Below are 21,853 nucleotides of genomic sequence, written 5' to 3'. Positions count from 1 at the left end.
GAAGTTATGATAGATATACAATCTTTTATCAACTAATAAATATTAATATACGACAACTTAACGTCTTATTTTCAGTATTTTTAATCCACTTTCCTTAATTAATTTATAAAAATAGAATAAAAACAACAAACAAATGAATAGATGTCATCAATGACAAATAAACGCCCGAGTAGACGTTATAACTAGGCAATAACAAGTCAATGTACAGTTGATGTCTAATTCTAACGTATTTTCCCCCATTAAGGATGTGTATAATCTTATTAATAATGCATTATATAATTCAATTATTTTGTTCATATGAGGGGTTGAATTAATATAATTTTTTTCACATTTAAAAGCAATTGCGTCATAGCTTAATTGATTGACTTAATATTGCGTCCATTAACTGTTTTAATTTGGAGAAGAGAAGGTAGATCATCTGTTGAAACTTTGAATGCTTCGTTGATTATTTTCTTAAGAAGATTTTTGTTGTAATACAGCATGATATTGATTGTGAAGAAATACTCGTTGCATATCTTGTAGGGGCATATTCATAAACGATGGTGTATTATATTTAAAGAGTTCAAGCAGCAGTTTATTTCATCTTGATTTTAGATTTCGATAATAATTCGTCGTTTTATGAAGCGATGAAATTCAGAAGAAGTGTTTTGATTTTTGTCGTAAATGACCAATGTAATGAACATAACCACAATCTGTGTGTCGCGAATACACAAACCGAGTTGGTGTGACTAGAAACAGCGAAATAGCACCCGAATTCAAGTAAAATTTCCTTAGGATTGAACGTAAGTCGTTTGAGTTTGTAAACCGATACTTTAATCACCTCGCAATTACTGCTTTTTCGCTGTCAACAAGAGCGATTGCTTTTGGTTCTTTATGTCGTCCATCAGATTAAGAGAAATTAATTAAGTGATCCTTGATGGACATTCACTTTAAAATACAAAATTTCAATTAAAAATACAAAAGCTGAAGAGATATTTCCAATTAATATCAAATAGAAAGCACCTGAAAGATGACCAAAAGTCATGACACGTGGTCTTACACTTTTAAACTTCCATCTATCTCTTTTATCATAATTCTTCATCCATTGATCCATAAATCCATGCGTCAAAAGTTTTCGAATGACGTCATCAATCGCAGGTATAAGGAAATAGTTCTTATTGTAATACAGCACAATGTTAATTATGAAGAAGTTTTCATTGCAAATTTTGTATGGAAAATTATCATAATTCATTCCATGCTCGAGAAGTTCCAATTTAGATGCCATTATTGCAGTTCTTTTAGGCATGATTTTAAATATGTCGACATACGTTCCGTTGGTATATTCCAAAGATTTTGATTTTGAATATATTTTTGGCTGATAAATCTTAACAGAATCCATATTTGACTCACTTATCACAAACAAATAATCCTTATCGATAAGCTCATCGATAACCTGTGGCTCCTTATGTCGAAGATCTGATTGCAGGGTTTTGTACAACGATCCTAGATAAATGCTTCGAATAATAAGACACAAAATTATGAACATCATCAAAATAAATCGTGCGAAGTTCCTCTGAGGTAGAACAAGTTGTGGTAAACCGATGCAGACACTAATCATATTACTAGCTGGATGGTTAACTCCTTTGCCATAAACAAATTCTTTTAAATGTTTAAACTTTACATTTATGATCCAAATAACAGCAATTCCAACACAAAATGCCATCAGCAATATGATCCATATTATTGGTTGGAATGGCTTTAAAAGCTTCTCAAACCAATTGAGCTTCATTTCTGATGACAGTATAAAGAACAACGGATAATTGTTATATGACATGCTGCTGTCAAAATATTTCAATCTTGGCAGTTTAAGGTACATATCTCCAACTAAAATGTCCGTCTTTTTGTCCTTCAAATCAGCCATTCCAGCTGTAATTGTTCCATTTTCATGAATCATTCCCCATTGGTAAGTTCCTTCACGAAATTTCAAATGCAATGTAAAGTTCAGCATTTCAGCTATAGTCCGAATCATGTCAATTTCATAGCCTTTGATGACAATCGATCCATTTGGTAAATTTTCTTTGAATGCAGCTACAGAATCCTTAAAAGTCGTCACAGTTATTGGACATAAATTCAAGTTGTGGAATCGCTTCTTAAAAGTAATTTTTGAGGTAAATTTTCCATCAATAAAATTGTTAATGACTTTTGGACTTGTGTCATCACATCGTTGTGGATTCCTGAATGGCTCGAAATTCAGCAACAAAGTTCCATTCTGATTAATCAGTGCTATGACATTTGAGATGTCTTTTGACCAAAAGTATGTGAATATGTTGTGAACATCCTCGAGATTTCCATCCAATAAAATAACAATTTGAAATCCTGAATATTTAAAAGTTGCTGAATTTATGAAGCTTCGTGATGTATCAAATGATTTGAAATTATCAACAATCAAAACTGAGTATCTGTAAGGATTGTGTGTTGGTGACATGAGATTCGGCATTCTTACAGTTTCTGTTTCAAATGCATACTTAAGTATACTCAATTTGACTGCTTCATGAGTTTCTTTGTTACTTGGATCAGCAATTGTCATCAAGGTAAATCCTTTTGTAGCAAAATTCTTCTTTATTTCGTTCCTGACTGTCTTAAATGATTCTACAAGATTTTTATTATCAATTGTTAATTCATAATCAATTGTTTTAAAGCTGAACACTAGGTTGAGTGATAGAATGAGGACGAATAATTTCAACATCATTTTGAATCAGAAGCAAAGAAGCAAATGTAAGCACATCAAGGATTACATAACTGTCATAAAAATGAGTTATTTAATTACATAATAAATATTACAAAAATGGGTTATTTAATTACATATTGATAAATATTATTACAATCATTTATGAATACATGGATTGATTACATGTCCTATTTGGACATCAAATAATGTTATTGTAACAGATTAATTAATTTTTTTGATCCAATAATTTGAATAAAGGCTCAATTACTTATAATGTTACGCAATAACTCTTCTCAATAAAGGAATTTGGAAACGGAACGCCCCCTAAGAATTGTAGCTGAAATGCACCCTCCACGTCTTTATTTCTAATATACTAAGTTCCAAACAGACATTCCTAAAGTTGAATCTATCACAGACATTAGCTATTGATAAGCAAGCAAATTTGCTTCTTGTAAGCTTGCCTAGTGAAAATCAATACCTAAAAGGCACTACCTAGGCAAAGACAATAGTTTTTCCTCTGTCGCACTGCTTATGATAAGAATACCTTTGAAAAGGCAAAAACTATTGCCTTTGGCTTGGCTCTTTGCTTAGGTATTGGTTTTCGTTATGCAAGGCTACAAGAAGGCAAATGTGTTTGTCATCAAAAGCTAGTGCCAAGACAAAGTTAAAAGCTCCCATGATAGAGCTAGGCACATTTCCACAGACATCACAGCTCAAATGTATTGAGAATAGGCAACAGTACATATCTAGAAAATCATGATAAATACATAATATAGACTGAATATGGATATGTACCAGTTATGTTGGGCTTATGTACCAGTGAAAAATACCATGTAAAAATGATATGTGTCATTGCTGGGTATGAAACACAAGTTTGTTATGCTGTCCTTGGTTGGAATCCGCAGTGGGCAAATGTACAGTGGGATTTTGTCGGTAACCCTAATTTATGAATAATAGATTAATTGCGGACACCAAATAATGTTATTTTAATACATTAATTAATTTTTTTGATCCAATAAATTGAATAAGGGTTCGTTTGATTATTAAGTTACGCTTGTAAAATCCTTCCTAGTGACACAAATGAAGAAGGCTCTAGCTTTTAATGCTTGTCTAAACCTCTTTTATAGAACATATGGATAATGCAACCTCCATGCTACATTCATATTTTTCAAATGATATGGTTCGACTTAGAAGATTGGCCTTGAAATGAGAAGCTTTTCCTGAGACTAGGACATTTACTCCGAAAAAAATGCCAGAGTATGTGTCAGAAGAAAAGCGGCCCATTTGTTGAAAACAGCGACCATCCTAAATGTTACTTGGCGCAGAAGAGTGATGAAAGTCAGCTTAACATAGAATTACAATAGGTATTAATACAATCACAATACAAATTGCACATTTATTACATTCTTATTATTCCTGTATCAAATGTTCTACTAAAAATGCTAACGTGGCAGCAAGACATCCTACAAAAAGCAAATTAAAAGCTCCAGAAAGATGCTCATATGTCATAACAATCGGATGTGAATCTTCAAATTTCCATCTGTCTGTTTTATCATGTTCATTAATCCAATGTTCAATAAATCCATGAGTCAAAAGCCTTTGAATTGCATCGTCAATTGATGCTTTTAGGAAAAAGTTCTTATTGTACAGCAGCACAACGTTAATTGTGAAGAAGCTTTCCTTGCAAATTTTGTAAGGAAATGTGTCGTGATCCAAGCTGTATTTAAGTAAATCTACTCTAGATGCAAATGTTGCTGTCTTCTTTTCTGTATCAGCGAAGAAGTCCAGATCTAAATCCTCATCACCTTCTGTAGGTTTTGTCACAATGCTTATTTTCGGACGATATTTCTTCATTATATCCACATTTGACTCACTCATGATGAATGTAAAATTTTTATCAATTAGTTCCTGTATTGTCTGCGGTTCCTTGTACCGCTCGTCCATTTGAAGATATTTATACAAAGATCCTTGATAGCAACTTCGAATAATAAGACATAAAATGAGGAACATCATCAAAATAAATCTCGCAAAATTATTTTTAGGCAGAACTGACTGTGACTGTCCAATTATTGCCAAAAACATATTTCTCATTGGATGATTTACTTTTTCACCAAAGACAAATGCTCGAATTTCCTTAAATTTAACATCTATAATAAGAATAATGACAACACCAAGCATAAAGGTTAAGACTATAAATATCCAAACTGTTGTTTGGAATGGATTTAAAAATTTCTCAAATGTTATGACTTTATGTTCTGGCGATAGTACAAAAAATACTGGATATACCATGTAGGATATGCTGCTGTCAAAATATTTCATTCTTGATGCCCTTAGGAATATATTTCCCATCACAATTTCTGTTTTCTGGTTCTTTAACCTTCCCATTGCACGAGTACAAGTTCCATTGTCATAAATGACACCCCATTGCTGAATGCCGTCACGAAAATCCAAATCTAATGTAAAATTGAGCATTTTTGAAATTGTTTTAATCATTTCAATTTCATAGCCTACTAATGTAAATGATTCATTGTGTTGGACTTCTTTGAAAACAGCAGCTCCATATACAAATGTTGTTAATTTAATTGGACACAAATGTAAGTCCTTAAACCTTATGTTAAAGTCTAGAACTTTCTTAAATGTTCCATTTACAAATTTATTTATGATTTTTGGCTTTGTATTGCCACATTTTCTTGAATTACTGAATGGTTCAATACTGAGCAGCAAGGTTACACGTCGGTTGATGAGTCCCATCAGATTAAAAATTGTCCGTGTCCAAAAATATGAAAAAATTTGATGAATATCACTGGAACTTCCATTTAATAAAATAATAAAATGAATTTTTGTCTGTTGGAACTTAGCGATGTCAATTAAATGCTCTGAACTCTTAAAAGCTTTTAAATTGTCAACCAGCAATATAGAATATCGATTTTGACCTGAAACTGTATGACTTATATCACAAATTCGAATACTTTCCATCTCAAATGCATTCCTTATTATTTCCAATTTAACAGCTTCGTGAATTTCCTCGTGTTTTGGATCAGAAATTGATATCAAATTGAACCTATTGGCTGATGATGTGCTAATCAAATGATGTCTTATGGCTTTAAAGGCTGCGATTAGATTTTTATTTCCATCTGATAATTCACATTTTGCTGAATCTGGTTTGTAGTAGCAAAATGAGCGTCAAAATTAATATTGTTTTGAATCCCATCGATGGTCACTAGCAACGAACAAAATGATTATGGAATGTGAATATGTAAAACAGAAGTACATGAAGAACATTCGAGAAAAAGATCATTAAATATATTAATTTTATCAATTTGTGTTAATGTAATTTGTTAAATTATGATGTCTATGTTTTCATTACAAAAGTCAATATTTTCATAAGGAGCTCATCAAAAATGACAGTACAAAAATAAGATACTATGACGTCTATTTCTGTTGTACAAGTTCTAATTACAGATATAGATATGTTCACAGATATCCAAGGAATCATATGTTGCCTGAGACGAAAAGCCAAAGAAAATACAAAAAATATGTCAGTGACAGGTTCTAGCAACTACCTCACCCCTTTCTGGATATGCACCTGATTATCATCACAAATCTTTAGGATCAGTTAACTTTTTTCCATTTTATTCAGTATATGATTATAAAATTTTACGTGTTCCTTGTTTTCATATCAAGTGTGTCGCGATACCCCCATACTAGTGTCCTAGGTTGGCTTGCACAACTCCCTCCCTTCCCCAACGGTCTTCACCTTAAATAAGCCTCTTTATACTAGTGACGTCGATTAAAGTTAGAGTAGCCATGATTTAAACAGTTAGTTACAACATATTAAACTGTTAACAATAATTAGAAGAAGTGCAAAATCCTTTTAGAGCAGTTGAGCATCAAATACAGCATTTTAAGTAAGTGATTTGCAAATATTATTGCCAATTGGCAGGCGGAAGCCGGCGATAGAACCAGTTATAGGCGACATCTGCAAGAGGCTATGGATCACAGTTGATCTGTACGGCCAGCGAAGTAAGTAAGTAAAGCTTTGCAAATAAGATAATTGTGGATAGTTGATTTACATAGACTTCCATTTAAAATGCAGTATTTCTACCACAAATACCAAAACAGACAAAGCAGTTCCTATCAACAATAAACTAAACGATCCAGATAGATGGTTAAAAGTTATAACTTTAGGTTTAATACTTTTCAATTTCCATTTGTCTGTCTTATCATATTGCTTAATCCAATAGTCCATAAATCCATGCATCAATAATGTTCGTATAGCATCATCAATTGCCGTTTTTAGAAAGAAGTTCTTATTGTAGAACATGACGACATTAAAAGTCACGAAATGTTCCTGGCAAATCTTATAAGGGAAATAGTCATTCGCCAAACTGTAATTCATTAGTGTTATTTTAGAAGCAAATGATGCTGTTCGATCAAACCTTTTCATCGATACGTCCAAATCAACTTGATCATTTTCTTCCATTATGTACGATGTATTGAACATTTTTGGATATGATTTCTTTACGATATCGATATTGGTCTTGGCTATAATAAATTTGTATTTCTTATCAATGAGTTCAGCAATTGTTTGTGGTTCCTTGTATTGTCCATCTGATTGTAGAAATTTATAGAGTGATCCTTGATATGCATTTCGAATGACTAAGGAATATATCAGAAATGACATCAATAACAGCCTTGCAAAGTTATTTTTGGGGAGTTTAATTTGTGGCTGTCCAATGAATGTCGTGTACAGGTTGGTGACTACATGATGTACTCGGTCTCCATAGACTAGCTTCTTCATAAATTTAAACTTCAAATTGATCAGTAAAATTACAGAAACTCCAATGGAAAGATACAAAGCAACAAGTATCCAAACAGTAAGTTCATATGGACTCAGCAACTTCTGAAGCATATTCAACTTTGGTTGCGATGGAAGGATGAAGAAAAGTGGATAATTTAGGTACGGTGCACTGGCATCAAAATATTTAAGTCTTAATTCCTTAAGATATAAATCACCTAGCAGTATATCCGTTTTCCTTTCCTTCAAGATATCAAATCCGCGTGTACATGTTCCATTTTCAAAGACAACACCCCATTCCTGACTTCCTTCTTTATAGACTAAATCCAATGTAAAGTTTAACATTTCAGCAATATATTGAATCATTTCGTATTCATATCCTCGAATAATTGTCTGTCCATTAGGTAAGGTTTGCTTAAAAATCGACACTTTTTCTGTGAAGGTTGTTACAGTTACTGGACATTGATTCAAGTTGTGAAACTTTATCCAGGGACCAAGTTTGTTGATGAATCTTCCATTTTGGAATTTATTGATGATTTTTACAGACACTTTTCCACAACTTTCTGTGCTGTAAAATGGTTTGAAGGTCAGCAATAAGGTTTCGTTGTAAAAATTCATCAAAACATAGACATTGTAGATATTTTTCGACCAGAATTTTGTAAATATTTCTTGAACCTCAATCAGACTTGATTCTAGCAGAATGATGATATGATAGCCGGAATATTGAAGCTTTTCTGCATTAATGAATCTTTCTGATTTCCTAAATACCTTCATATTGTCCACAAGAATTACAGAAAATCTATACTGTTTTGGAGATGGAAACTTCACATCTGCTTGTCTAATTGTCTCATAATTGAAAACATATTTTGATATGTCCAGTTTTAATGCTTCGTGAATTTCTTTGAATTTTGGATCTGCGATATTTAGCAAAATGCATCCTTTTGTATGAAAAACTTTCCTCAAATCATTTCTAATGATTTTAAATGCTTCACCAAGATTTTTATATTCTTGTGAGAGTTCAAAATGTGAAATATTTATTGCAAGCACAGCAGGAACTATTAAAACTATAAAAAGTACTTCAATCTTCATTGCGATGTCTCAACTTTCTAATAGGAAAGTCGAAAAAGTTTTAGTTAAGCGATAGCTATAAAATAAACAATTTAGTTAAATTACACTTTCCTTGAATCGCTAATATATTAATCTGACGTAAGTGATGAGTGTGAATTATACATGTAATTGATTTGTCTAGCAATTGAGTTTAATTACTTACAACGTGAAATGATTTGGTGGACAAAATGTGAAATTTTGGTCAAAAAATACGAGTCCCTATTAAAATAACGAATTTTAATAATTCGAAACTTCATTTTTACGAACACTTCATTTTTTCAACCGTATCATTTTTTCGAAAAATTCTTCATGCAAATCTCTTATAATTTTCAAATTTTAAAAAAACCGTTGAATTTACTATGCATTTATACATACACGTTTCCAATGTTTTCTACAATAAAACTGTTTATTTACATTAAAAACAATTAAATTAGCTTAGTTCATCAATATAAGAAGAAAACTTAGCTGTAAAATATATTTTTAAAATAAATAAAATGCTTGCAGAAATTAACGGTTTTTTTAAAATTTGAAAATTATAAGAGATTTGCATGAAGAATTTTTCGAAAAAATGATATGGTTGAAAAAATGAAACTTCGTAAAAATGAAGTTTCGAATTTTTAAAATTCGTTATTTTAATAGGGACTCAAAAAATACAAATTTTCGATTTATTTTACAATTAAATTAAATATAATGCATTTTTCACTTTCTTATCTATTTATACACTTTCAGGATCACTTTACACTGCAAAATTTACGATTCAAAAGCTTTAAATTCACAATTTTCACAAATTTTCAATTTAATTTTCATGATTTTAATTCAACTGCAGCTAACTTCAGGTATGTTTACTATTATTTTTGAATTTTAAAATCTGTAAAACCGTTAAAAGTTTGAATAATTTTCTTTTGAATTTTATAGGTATTTATAAGAGTTAAATCAGCATTTACACTGCAGAGTGATTGTTTCATGTTGAAATCATTGATATTTATGGATATTTTCTGTATCTACAATAAAATCGAAAATGTTCGATTTGATTGTATCAAAATTGCATCAGATATAGTAAATAAAACTGACCTAATAAACATTGCGAGATTTCAAGTTATTTACAATGAGATTAACTTATCTTTGTTTAATAGCTCTGTTGTTGGCTAATTCTTATCAATTAAACGATAAGATAACAATTTCTTATAAATTTGATGTTGTCTCAAAGGAATTTCTCAGTTTAATTTTGTTATTCCAATAGTAAATAACATGAAGCTTTTAGTGACTATTATAAGTGTATATCTAGTAATAAATAGTGTATGTAGCAATCCAGTTGATAAAACATTACAAAATAAAGGATTAATTGAAAGAAAATTCAAAGTTTTCGAATCTGAAGGCAAACAATTGAAGCTAGACGAAGAACTAACATACAGACTTCCAAATGATTCAATTCCTATAAATTATGAAATAACATTGTCCACAAATGTCCATGAAGGTGATTTCAACTTTACAGGAAAAGTGAAAATCAGAGTTAAAATAGTGGAACCGACTGATAAAATTACTCTACATTATAAGAATATAACAATAGACAAAGTTGACATCTTTAACGCATTAGTGCCAGTTCCAATTCTCCTCAATGCTCCATTTGACCACATCGAGTCTCATGACTTCCTTATCATAAATTTACCAAATATTTTTGATAAAGACGCTGAAATTCTCATCAGTATTGCCTACCACGGTCAACTTCGCGATGATGGTGCTGGCTTCTATAAAGGAAGCTATAAAGATGAAGCAGGAGTCGCAAAATATTACGGTGCAACACAATTTGAAGTTACAGACGCACGTCATGCATTTCCTTGCTATGATGAGCCTGGCATACGAGCTGAAATGACATTGACAATCATTCATGGCAAGTCTTATACAGCAATTGCAAATACAGAAGTTGCTGAACAGAGGGAAGACGAGACTGGAAACTATTGGTCCACAACATTCGCAACAACACCAAAAATGCAGACTTATATTCTGGCATTTGTAATATCAGACTTTGATTATGTCAATTCCACAGAAAATTCAAGAATCCCTCAAAGAATTTACGGAGTTCCAAAAGCAATTCGAGAAGGTCAAGGAGATTTTGCAGCTAATGTTGTTGGACAAATTTTGGGAAAGTTGGAAGAAATTTTGGATGTTAAGTATCCGTTGTCTAAAATGGATCATGTAGCACTAACGACATTCAACTTTGGAGCTATGGAAAATATTGGATTAATTACTTATTTCCACAATAGCTTACTGCTTGATCCAAGCTTACCAATGAGTCTTTATGAATATGAAAATGGAATTATATCCATAATTTCACACGAGTATGCCCATCAGTGGTTTGGTAATATCGTATCACCAACTTGGTGGCAATATACGTGGCTGAATGAAGGATTTGCGACACTGTTCACTGAGTATATACCACAACTTGTATATCCTGAACGTGGATCGATGAGGAACTTCCACACATCAGTTATGCCAATTGCCTTTGCTAGTGATGAAATGGGATCATGGGCAATGAATCATTATACTGAAGATCCAGATAAGTTGTGGGATAAATTTGGTGGAATTGGATATTCGAAATCTGGATGTGTATTGAGGATGTTTATGGAAGTCATGACTGAACCTGTCTTCCTTAAAGGATTGAACTACTATTTGACTGACAATTACATGCAAGCTGCAACACCAGCAGAACTACATGCTGGCCTTCAGAAAGCTTACAATGAGGCATATCCATCAAATCCATTAGATATTGGTGAACTCATGTACACTTGGGAGAATCAACCTGGATATCCTCTGATTACAGTAACTGTCTCTGGAAGTAACTTGACATTTTCACAACGCAGATATCCACAAAGTGACAATGAAATTTATTCAGTTCCATTGACATTCGCAACCCAAACAAATCCAGATTTTACAACAAAAACTCCAAAGATATGGTTGCGTACGCAATCATTGCAGGTTTCACAAACATTGATAAGTTACAATCCAAACAATTGGATTGTCATGAATATCGATCAAGTGGGCTATTATCGCGTTGATTATGACACAACATTGTGGAACGGAATTATCAATCAATTATTAGTCAATCATACGGTCATTAACCCAATTAATCGTGCTGTATTGCAGAATGAATTTTATCTTGGATGTAGTGAATTTAATCGTGTAAATGCTGGTGACGCTTTAAGGCTGTTGAGTTATTATGGAGTTGAAACTGAGTCAATTGTGTGGAATGCAGGCAATGTGATTTTGAAGGATTTAAATCAACATTTATATGGAACTGCTGTATATGAACAGTTCCTTAAATTTATTCGAGGAATTACAAAGCCTCATTTGAAAGCAATTGGATATGACAATATCGATGGTGAAGATCCTGAACGGACAAATTTGAGAATTCCGACTAAAACTTGGAACTGCCTCGCTCTTGATGATGACTGCTTCCTTAACGAGTATGAAAAATTCTTGGATTTTTATGAAAATCAAGACATTGTCAACTTTGATTTCTGTAATGCATTAAGAATAGCAGATAAGGAAATTTTTGAGGAACTGCTTACACAAGTTGCTTCAAATTATGAATATGCAAATCGCGATAAAATTTTAAAAAGCCTAGGATGTTCATTAGATCCTGAAAATCTTGAAAAATTATTTGGAGAAATTTTGAACATTGAGAATGTTTTAAATAGCGACGAAAGGGATAAAATGCTACAGGCAGTCGTTAGTAAATCTGTACTTGGACTGGAGATGAGTTTGGAGTTTGTTGAAGAGAGCTACACGGCATTGAATATGTAAGTTTGTGATTGTGTCCTAGTGTAGTGGAATCTAGAGTAGCGACTCATATATAGAGACACGGCACTGTACATGCCGCGGCTCTCAGGTTTCCGCTTCAATCAGTATGACGCAGAATTCTCCATTTATAGTCCAAAATTCGGTTTATCCCGACAAATATTCCTAATTTCCGACCCCATAATAATCACTAAATATTTCATTTATTTCCAGTGTTCTCGATCTATATGAAACAATGTACAAAATAGCCAGTTACATCAATTCAGACCCAAATACATCAAGATTTGTCAAAATTTTAAGCAAATTACAAGAAGAAGAATTAATCTCAGTTGAAAATCATCAAAAAATACTTGATAGAATCGCCAAAAATAACGAATGGTTTAATAAACATTATCATGATGTTCTAGTGCATTTTGAAGTTGAGGAAACCACGGATAGCATGCCAACTACAACACCTAATTCAGCTTCATGCTTTTCTATGCAAATACAATTGATTGTGATTTGTGGAATTGTCAAATTTATTACAACAATGTTTTAACACACAAAACTGGATTTTGAGCAAGCTGTATTGAGTCGTCCATAGATGAAGTCCAGGAAGTAGGACGATCCAGGCAGATTGGGAGATCTTAATATTCAAACAATACCAAAAAATAAGTTTTATCATTAAACAAAATGCGTAATTCTAATTATCATGTCAAGTATCAATAATTAAAAGCTGTAAAAAAAAGTAAATAAAGACAAACAATCTTTAATTAGTCATTAAATACAGCTTTAGGTCTTACTAATCAAATACAGCTATAGGTCTTGCCTAATCTTCATTTCACCGTCTTCTGACTAATAAACTTTATTATTTAATTGCTTGAAAATAAAAAGTTTTTATCAAGAAGTTCAAGTAGGTAGGTATGGTGAAATTTTAAGGAGAAGTCATTGGTATTTCCGTTTTTCAAGTACATATTTTACTGGAAATGTTTGATTCCTTATCAATGCAGCGTTTCATAATCCACGTAATTTGAAAACAACATTTTTAATTGCAGTGGGTTTTCGACTTCAGTGAACTTCCTGGGTTTTTAGAATTAGGGCCTGTGAGCAATTCCTCCGGTACTTGTAAAGTACACCTGTAATGCACACCTATATCATAATGATTCGGCCAAGTTCCGCAGGTCTGCATTTCCTGCATTTTATATACACATGCCTGCAGTTTCGGCCATATCTTATTGTTCAAAGCTGTAGGTCTGTCAAGTTGTGGCCGAACCTTAGTATTATAACATTGTTCTAGTGTTTTAACTATTCCATAATGTACAATACCAATATCGTGATTCCTCATCTGAATCTCCATGTTGATGACTTGCTGACCTGCTTTTGGAAGAAGTTTCTCATCTGAGTAGTAGTTGTGGGCTTAGCTCGAAGTTGACTCAGATTTTGTATGGAAAAGTCTATTTGAGTTCACTCAATTGGGTATGGGTAAGGTGAAGTAAAGCTTCATTCCTTGGTAGCAATGGTGCTAGGTTTTAATCCCAGAAAATATAATCCCAGACGTCACTTCAAAATATAAGTCCAGAACATAATGCCAGGAGTAATTGACAATTTTGTACGTTTTGCCTGAGTAGAATTGACAGCGGTTAACCTAATTTTGAACTTAATATATCATGGCATGTTATTCAAATTTCAAGTTTACAACCGTCCGATTCGCAGCCTGTTTAACCCGGGTAGGATAATCTATATACCTTAATATCATATAGTCCATCCGCAATAAACATTTATTCTTCTTTTGTTTCTTACGATAAGATTAATAATTAGTATAAATAAACATTTTAACCGGCAGCAATGTTCAGTTCTTAAAACCAAAGTGAATTGTGAAGTCAAAAGGATGTGGTGGCAAAAAGTGGCACTTTTAAGTGCTTTAGTGATAATTTGTGTTGTACGTGGCAATCCATTATATAATGATGAAATTGAGGAAGGAAAATTTGGAGTTCCAAGAAAATTTGTAAAGGAATTACTTGCAGATCCACCAGCGACCTACAGAATTCCAAATGACACAATTCCTATAAGCTACGATATTACATTAGTAACTAATATTCATGAAGGCAAATTGGAATTTGATGGAACTGTCAATATTAAAATTGAAGTTATAAGTGTAACCAGTCAGATAACTTTACATTCTCGTGGAATTGAAATTGAGAACATTGACATAGTGGATGTAGACCTTACTCCGATTCAGACTAATGCAAGCTATGCGATTGTTGAATCTCATGATTTTCTTATAATAAATTTATCAAGTCCAGCTGCTGCAGGAACCAAACTTATTATTCTCATAAAATATTCGAGTAAACTTCGTGATGACGGAGCTGGTTTCTATTGGGCAAGCTACGTCAACAGTCAAGGAGAGACGAAATTCTATGGCGCAACACAATTTGAAGTCATTGATGCACGTACTGTGTTTCCATGCTATGATGAGCCAGGCATTAGAGCTGAAATGACACTTTCAATAATTCACGACAGTTCTTATACAGCTGTTTCAAATACTCACGTAGTAGGCAAATTCGATGCTGACGGTGGAAAAGTCATGACAAATTTTGCAACATCACCAACAATGCAAACGTACCTTCTTGCATTCCTTGTGTCTGATTTTGAATATGTCAATGCAACTAACTCAAGAATTCCACAAAAAATTTACGGCACACCAATGGCTATCCAAGATGGACAAGGTGACTTTGCAGCTGCTGTTGTTGGACCAATTTTGGCCAAATTAGAGGAAAGTCTTACTGTTACCTATCCACTAGCCAAAATGGATCATGTTGCTTTGACGAAATTCAACTTTGGTGCTATGGAAAACTTTGGTTTAATCACTTATATCGACAATGGCTTACTACTTAATCCAACATTAAGCGAAAGTTCCAAATTTAACAAGCAGAGTTCCATCATATCCTTAATTACTCATGAATATGCACATCAATGGTTTGGTGATATTGTATCGCCAAAATGGTGGCAATATACATGGCTGAATGAAGGTTTTGCGACATTTTTTGCCAATTACATTCCAGAACGTATTTATCCTGACAGAAAATCGATGAGAAGCTTCTTTTCATCCACAATACAAACAGCATTTAACAGTGATGGACCTAATGCTTGGGCTATGAATCATTATACAGAAGATCCAGTTGAGTTGTGGAGTAAATTTGGAGGAATTGGATATCAAAAGTCTGGTTGTGTAATCAGAATGTATATGGAAGTTATGACTGAGCCTGTCTTCTTTAAAGGTTTGAGTTATTATTTGGAAGCAAATTACATGAAGGCAGCCACTCCAGCAGAACTACATGCTAGTCTTCAGAGAGCCTTTGATGAAGCTTTTCCAGATGCAAGAATCATTCTTGGCGATAGTATGTATACATGGGAAAATCAAGCTGGATATCCATTGATTTCAGTCAGTGTCGCTGGAAGCAACTTGGTATTTTCACAGCGCAGATATCCAGAAAGTAAAGGCGAAATTTATTCAGTTCCAATCACATTTGCAACCAAAACCAAGCCTGACTTCTCTGTCAAAACTCCAAAGGTTTGGCTTCCATTTCAATCAATGTCATTTGATCAAGCAGAACACGGCTACAGTCCAGCCGACTGGATGGTTGTAAACATCGATCAAGTGGGTTATTATCGTGTTGATTATGACACAACTTTATGGCACGCAAACATTGAGCAATTAAATAAAGATCATAAAGTCATAAATGAACTTAATCGAGCTTTATTGCTTGATGAATTTTATTTGGCATGGACAGAATTTAATCGAGTTAGTGGAGCTGATGCTTTAAATATTTTGAGTTATTTCGATAAAGAAGATGAATACCTTGCATGGGCTAGAGGACAGAATACTTACAACATCCTTAGAAATCGTCTTTTCGGAACTCAAGCATATGAAAAGTTTGCAGAATTTATTCGCACCAAAGCAAAACCACATCTAGATATTCTAGGATATGAAGGATTTGATGGAGAAGATCCTAGTCTTGCTTCATTAAGAAGCTATAGCAAACAATGGAGTTGTCAGTCACTTGATGGAAACTGCTACTTGCTTGAGTATCAAAAGTTTATTGCTTATTACAACGGAAATGGAGAAGCAAATTTCAATTTTTGTTATGCAATGGAGCTTCTCGAAGAATCAATTTTTGCTCAAATTGTTATTGAAATTACGACCGACAGTAATTATAAAAATCGTGCTGGATTTGTGACGAATCTTGGATGTTCAAGAAATTCTGTTAATTTGAATGTTTTACTGCTTGAAATTCTAAATTCAGGAAATAATTTGAGCAACTATGAAAGGGAAACTTTGTTGACTGGAATGTTCAGCAATTCTGAATTAGGATTGAAAACAGCATTAAGCTTTATTGATACTTCTTATACACAACTAAGCTCGTAAGATGTCTATTTAAATTGTTTTATTGCTTAATGACTAATATTTACTTATTTTAGAGTCATTGACCTCCCCAAGATAATGAGCAGCATGGCAGGATACATAAATGGAGAACAAATGACAGCCAAATTCCGCGAAACTGTCGAAAAACTGAAGGCAGGACAGCATTTATCAGATGCAAATCATCTAGCAATATCAAAAACATTAGAATCAAGTGAGAAATGGTTTACAATAAACTACAAAGACATTTTAGACTATTTTGGACTTGAGGAAGTTACAACAGTAGAGCCATCAACAACTCCTACTACTACTACTATGACTTCAACTCGAACAGGTAAATCATATGATTTATATAACATCAATTTTGATTGAATACAACTTTTTTGAATTTTAGATCCACCAACGACAACATCCACATCCACAACGACATCAACAACAACAACGACCACGACGACAACTACAACTACAACAACAACTGAGTCACCCACAACAACACCAGACTCTGGAACTTCCATTGTTATTTCAATTGGTTTAATTACTTTATGCGTTGTGATGAATTTGATGAAATTATTCTAAATTTACTATCCTAAAGGATTTTACTTTACTATGCTTAATGCCTATAAATTGTTATACTTTGATCAGTTTTTAAATAAAACGATTTTCAAAAGATATTCTGGAATATTTTTCAATTTTATTGATTGAGTTTACTCATTTCTATGAGGATGCTCATTGGATGTTACTGATAATGCTCAAAATTGTATTCTAAAACGGATTAATATGTTGAAATTTGCTGGAAAATTTAGCCATTCAAGTTAATTTGGCTCAGCGGTGAAATGGCTTCAGTGGTCTAAATGGTAGAGCGTTGACCTAACATATCAAAGAGCTAGGTCCGTGTGTTGAGTGCATTTTTGAGATGCTTGGCACTAGGGTTTCCAAAAACGGGAATTTTTCCAGGTTTGGAGTAAAACTACCCGAAAATATTCCCTTTTCAAAAGGTCTCTTCCCGTTTCCGTTCCCGATTCCCGAAATTTCACGGGAACGGGAATTCTGAAACCCTACTTGGCACATAACTTGACTCCACTTCTAGATATACAAAAATATGCTATTGTATTACATGGTGCATTACAACTGAATCAGATCTTATGACATACTCGTGTCTTTGCAATGTAAATCGCTAGCAAGAAGTTCGGATTTAACTATAACGTCCAGTCAAGGAACTGCCAATAAATAATAAATAAAATATAAACAGTAAAAGGTGTGGTTTAAAGGGTGTGGCACAATAGATTATTAACATGACACAACCAATGTATAGAAAATCAAATTCGAGTCGACTTCGAAGTTGGCCAACATATGATGATATACCCCCAGAAGTAGCAGTTAGAACCAGAAACAAAAACTCATTCTGCTGCTTTATCAACACTCTATGACTCACTAGGAATTAATAATTTTTATGTATTTGAGATTATCTTATTCACCTGATATGATACAACTCATCCGCAATAAATATTTATACCATCCATGTTCATTTATTGATAAGATTAGCAATTAGTATAAAATTGTCAACATTTTATGAACCGAATTTAGTTCCTTAAGTTTGGTAGTAAAATGTGGTGGCAAAAAGTGACACTTTTAAGTGCTTTAGTGATATTTTGTGTTGTACGTGGCAATCCATTATATAATGATGTAGGAACAGATTTGCTGGCAGATCCACCAAAGACTTACAGACTTCCAAATGACACGATTCCTACTAGTTATAATATAGTTCTGCAACCTACTATTAAGGAAGGAGATTTTAGTCTTTTAGGAGAAGTGAGCATAAATGTGAAAGTTATAGAAGACACAAATACAGTCACTGTGCATTCTCATGAGCTTAATATTACAAAACTTAGTGTAGTTAATGTCATTTCCGGTGAACCAATTGTGTTTACTAATTATGAGTTGATTACGACACATGACTTCCTGGTTATCAATTTACAAAATACTGTCCAAGCAGGAACTGAACTTCGTATTGATATTGCTTATACTGGTAAACTTCGTAACGATGGAACTGGATTCTTTTGGTCAAACTACACAAACAGCGCTGGAGAGAACAAATTTTATGCAACAACACAATTTGAAATTTTTGATGCACGTTCAGCCTTTCCTTGCTATGATGAACCAGGCATAAGAGCTAAGGTTACATTGACAATTATTCATGATAAATCACTTACTGCTGTGGCTAATACAGAAGTTTCAATTAAACTTCTTGATACAACAGGAACCAAATATATAACGCAGTTTGCAACAACACCTGAAATTCAGACATATCTTATTGCATTCCTTGTGTCTGACTTTGAATATGTCAATGCAACTAATTCAAGAATTCCACAGAAAGTTTACGGCACACCAGTGGCTATCCAAGATGGTCAAGGTGATTTTGCAGCTGCTGTTGTTGGACCAATTTTGGCCAAATTGGAGGAAAAGTTTAATGTCAGCTATCCACTGACCAAAATGGATCATGTGGCTATAGTTAGTCAATTTAGCTTTAGTGCTATGGAAAATATTGGATTGATCATTTACATCAACAGTGGCTTACTTCTTAGTCCAACATTAAGTGAAAGTGCTAAATTCAACAAGCAAAGCTCAATCATATCCTTAATTACTCATGAATACTCACATCAATGGTTTGGTAACATTGTATCACCAAAATGGTGGCAATATACATGGCTGAATGAAGGATTTGCAACATTTTTCGCTAACTACATTCCAGATCTTATATATCCTGACAGAAAATCCATGAGAAACTACTTCTCATCCACAATACAAACAGCATTTAGCAATGATGGAATTGGTGCATGGTCTATGAATCATTATACAGAAGATCCAAAAGAATTGTGGACTAAATTCAATAGAATTGGATATCAGAAGTCTGGTTGTGTAATCAGAATGTATATGGAAGTTATGACTGAGCCTGTCTTCTTTAAAGCACTGAACTATTATTTGACTGAAAATTATATGAAGGCAGCAACACCCAATGAGCTACACAATAATCTACAAAAAGCCTTTGATGAAGCTTTTCCAGATGCGAGAATTCATTTTGGCGACAGTATGTCCACATGGGAAAATCAAGCTGGATATCCATTAATTTCAGTCAGTGTCTCTGGAAGCAACTTAGTATTTTCACAGCGCAGATATCCAGAAAGTACAGGCGAAGTTTATTCAGTTCCAATCACATTTGCAACCAAAACTAAGCCTGACTTCTCTGTCAAAACTCCGAAAGTTTGGCTTCCATTGCCAACAATGTCATTTGATCAAGCAGAACACGGCTACAGTCCAGCCGACTGGATGGTTGTAAACATCGATCAAGTGGGTTATTATCGTGTTGATTACGATACAACTTTATGGCACGCAAACATTGAGCAATTAAATAAAGATCATAAAGTCATAAATGAACTTAATCGAGCTTTATTGCTTGACGAATTTTATTTGGCATGGACAGAATTTAATCGAGTTAATGGAGCTGATGCTTTATATATTTTGAGTTATTTCGATAAAGAAGATGAATACCTAACATGGGCTAGAGCATATAACACATTTAATCAACTTAAAAGACGTCTTTTTGGAACTCCAGCATATGAAAAGTTTACAGAATTTATTCGCTCTAGAGCAAAGCCACATTTAGAAAGTCTAGGATACGAAGGATTTGATGGCGAGGATTCTGCTAAAATGTCACTAAGAAGTTACATAAAAGAATGGAGTTGTCAGTCACTTGATGGCAATTGCTTCATTGCAGATTATCAGAAATTTTTGAATTATTATAATCAAGGCGGTGAGCCTAACTTCAATTACTGTTACGCAATGCAACTAGTTGAAGAATCTATTTTTGGTCAAATACTCATGGATGCTACAACTAAGAATGACTATCCAAACCGTGAAGGTTTTGTCCAAAACCTTGGTTGTTCAAGAAATTCTGTTAATTTGTATTATTTGCAAGCACAAATTCTGAATAGTTTGAATAATTTGAGCAAGAATGAACGAGAAAAAATAATAATCAGCATGTTCAGCAATTCTGAAGTTGGACTTGAAATGACTATGAAGTTTGTCGATACGTTCCATGCGCAATTGAGCTCGTACGTATTTAATAAAAGGCAAAGATCATGTTATTGAGAGCTTGTACATCTCCTAGATGAGCATGCAAGTTAGCGTAGCTTACTCTGCTCTTGAGAGCACGCTTTATGCCTGCTAGGATTTAATTCATTAATTATTTCAATTATTACCTCATTTTTAGAATCGTTGATCTATCCATGATAATGAATACCATGTCAGGATACATAAATGGTGAAGAAAAGACAGCAACCTTCAGAGCTATTATAGAGAAGCTGAAATCAACAACAATTCTGACAGACGAACATGACAAATCTATTAAGAGCACGTTAGAATCAAATGAGAAATGGAATGAAGATAATTACGGTGATATTGAAGTTTTCTTTGGAATTAATGAAACGACCGAAGGACCAACAGGTAATTTCATGGTTTAATAGATTCAATTCACAATGACTTTATGTCTTAATTGTATTAAATAATTCCCAAATGGACAAAATACGGTTAGAACTAGTCATTAATAGCTTGCTTTTGATTAGTTATAACTAGGGTTTGTCAAAATTAGATCTTGAACAATAGAATATGCAGACTTGCTACAGACCTTCACATTCCTGCTGTTTTTTATGCAAACCCTAATTATAACGAATTTATGTCCACTTGAACTTATAACATTATTTTTTTATTTTTCAAATGCAGAAGAACCAACGACAACGACGACAACTACAACTACAACAACAACAACAGAGTCGCCAACAACAACACCAGACTCTGGAACTTCCATTGTTATTTCAATTGGTTTAATTACTTTATGTGTTGTGATGAATTTGATGAAATAATTCAAAATATTAGAAATAAATGCTTACACAAGCTGTAAATTAAATAAAGTTTAGCAGTTCAGACCTTAAGATGCATAGCTGCTTATTATATGTCTTTCTTGGCCATTGACGAGTGAGGATTCGCCAGATCA

General features: G+C 33.3%; 6 protein-coding genes across 6 annotated transcripts; 3 read left to right on the top strand and 3 right to left on the bottom strand.

Moving 5' to 3' along the window:
- Positions 1–56: 56 nt before the first annotated feature.
- Positions 57–2,753, bottom strand: LOC139090264 (uncharacterized). The gene has a single exon (XM_070640008.1). It carries the CDS (start codon positions 2,726–2,728, stop codon positions 899–901), a length of 1,830 nt encoding a protein of 609 aa, XP_070496109.1. The 5' UTR covers positions 2,729–2,753; the 3' UTR covers positions 57–898.
- Positions 2,754–4,117: 1,364 nt separating this feature from the next.
- On the bottom strand, positions 4,118–5,978 carry LOC139090334 (glutamate receptor ionotropic, NMDA 1-like). The gene has a single exon (XM_070640099.1). The coding sequence runs from the start codon at positions 5,681–5,683 to the stop codon at positions 4,118–4,120; it is 1,566 nt and encodes a 521-aa protein (XP_070496200.1). The 5' UTR covers positions 5,684–5,978.
- Positions 5,979–6,601: 623 nt separating this feature from the next.
- Positions 6,602–8,594, bottom strand: LOC139090333 (glutamate receptor ionotropic, NMDA 1-like). Its single transcript, XM_070640098.1, has one exon. It carries the CDS (start codon positions 8,592–8,594, stop codon positions 6,777–6,779), a length of 1,818 nt encoding a protein of 605 aa, XP_070496199.1. The 3' UTR covers positions 6,602–6,776.
- A 1,255-nt stretch (positions 8,595–9,849) lies between these two features.
- LOC139090408 (aminopeptidase N-like) lies at positions 9,850–13,171 on the top strand. Its single transcript, XM_070640189.1, has 2 exons — positions 9,850–12,409; positions 12,621–13,171. The coding sequence occupies exons 1-2, from the start codon at positions 9,861–9,863 to the stop codon at positions 12,943–12,945; spliced, it is 2,874 nt and encodes a 957-aa protein (XP_070496290.1). The 5' UTR covers positions 9,850–9,860; the 3' UTR covers positions 12,946–13,171.
- A 1,056-nt stretch (positions 13,172–14,227) lies between these two features.
- Positions 14,228–17,477, top strand: LOC139090332 (aminopeptidase N-like). The gene is made up of 3 exons (XM_070640097.1): positions 14,228–16,804; positions 16,847–17,140; positions 17,201–17,477. The coding sequence occupies exons 1-3, from the start codon at positions 14,275–14,277 to the stop codon at positions 17,380–17,382; spliced, it is 3,006 nt and encodes a 1,001-aa protein (XP_070496198.1). The 5' UTR covers positions 14,228–14,274; the 3' UTR covers positions 17,383–17,477.
- A 919-nt stretch (positions 17,478–18,396) lies between these two features.
- LOC139090144 (aminopeptidase N-like) lies at positions 18,397–21,770 on the top strand. Its single transcript, XM_070639856.1, has 3 exons — positions 18,397–20,915; positions 21,074–21,306; positions 21,583–21,770. Exons 1-3 carry the CDS (start codon positions 18,412–18,414, stop codon positions 21,720–21,722), a joined length of 2,877 nt encoding a protein of 958 aa, XP_070495957.1. The 5' UTR covers positions 18,397–18,411; the 3' UTR covers positions 21,723–21,770.
- Positions 21,771–21,853: the final 83 nt, after the last annotated feature.

The sequence above is a fragment of the Chironomus tepperi genome, unplaced genomic scaffold (assembly GCF_022539635.2).
Source record: "Chironomus tepperi strain 1889 unplaced genomic scaffold, CSIRO-AGI_Ctep_v1 contig_217, whole genome shotgun sequence".
Lineage (NCBI taxonomy): Eukaryota > Metazoa > Arthropoda > Insecta > Diptera > Chironomidae > Chironomus > Chironomus tepperi.
Note: the sequence above shows the minus strand (reverse complement) of the source record. Positions and strands in the feature narration are given on the sequence as shown.

Coding starts and splice junctions, on each gene's coding strand:
- LOC139090264 (XM_070640008.1), bottom strand. CDS start 2,728: ATGATGTTGAAATTATTCGTCCTCATTCTATCACTCAACCTAGTGTTC.
- LOC139090334 (XM_070640099.1), bottom strand. CDS start 5,683: ATGGAAAGTATTCGAATTTGTGATATAAGTCATACAGTTTCAGGTCAA.
- LOC139090333 (XM_070640098.1), bottom strand. CDS start 8,594: ATGAAGATTGAAGTACTTTTTATAGTTTTAATAGTTCCTGCTGTGCTT.
- LOC139090408 (XM_070640189.1), top strand. CDS start 9,861: ATGAAGCTTTTAGTGACTATTATAAGTGTATATCTAGTAATAAATAGT. Junction 12,410..12,620: donor AGCTACACGGCATTGAATAT/GTAAGTTTGTGA, acceptor ATTTATTTCCAG/TGTTCTCGATCTATATGAAA.
- LOC139090332 (XM_070640097.1), top strand. CDS start 14,275: ATGTGGTGGCAAAAAGTGGCACTTTTAAGTGCTTTAGTGATAATTTGT. Junction 16,805..16,846: donor TACTTCTTATACACAACTAA/GCTCGTAAGATG, acceptor TTGCTTAATGAC/TAATATTTACTTATTTTAGA. Junction 17,141..17,200: donor TATGACTTCAACTCGAACAG/GTAAATCATATG, acceptor TTTGAATTTTAG/ATCCACCAACGACAACATCC.
- LOC139090144 (XM_070639856.1), top strand. CDS start 18,412: ATGTGGTGGCAAAAAGTGACACTTTTAAGTGCTTTAGTGATATTTTGT. Junction 20,916..21,073: donor TTCCATGCGCAATTGAGCTC/GTACGTATTTAA, acceptor CCTCATTTTTAG/AATCGTTGATCTATCCATGA. Junction 21,307..21,582: donor AACGACCGAAGGACCAACAG/GTAATTTCATGG, acceptor TTTCAAATGCAG/AAGAACCAACGACAACGACG.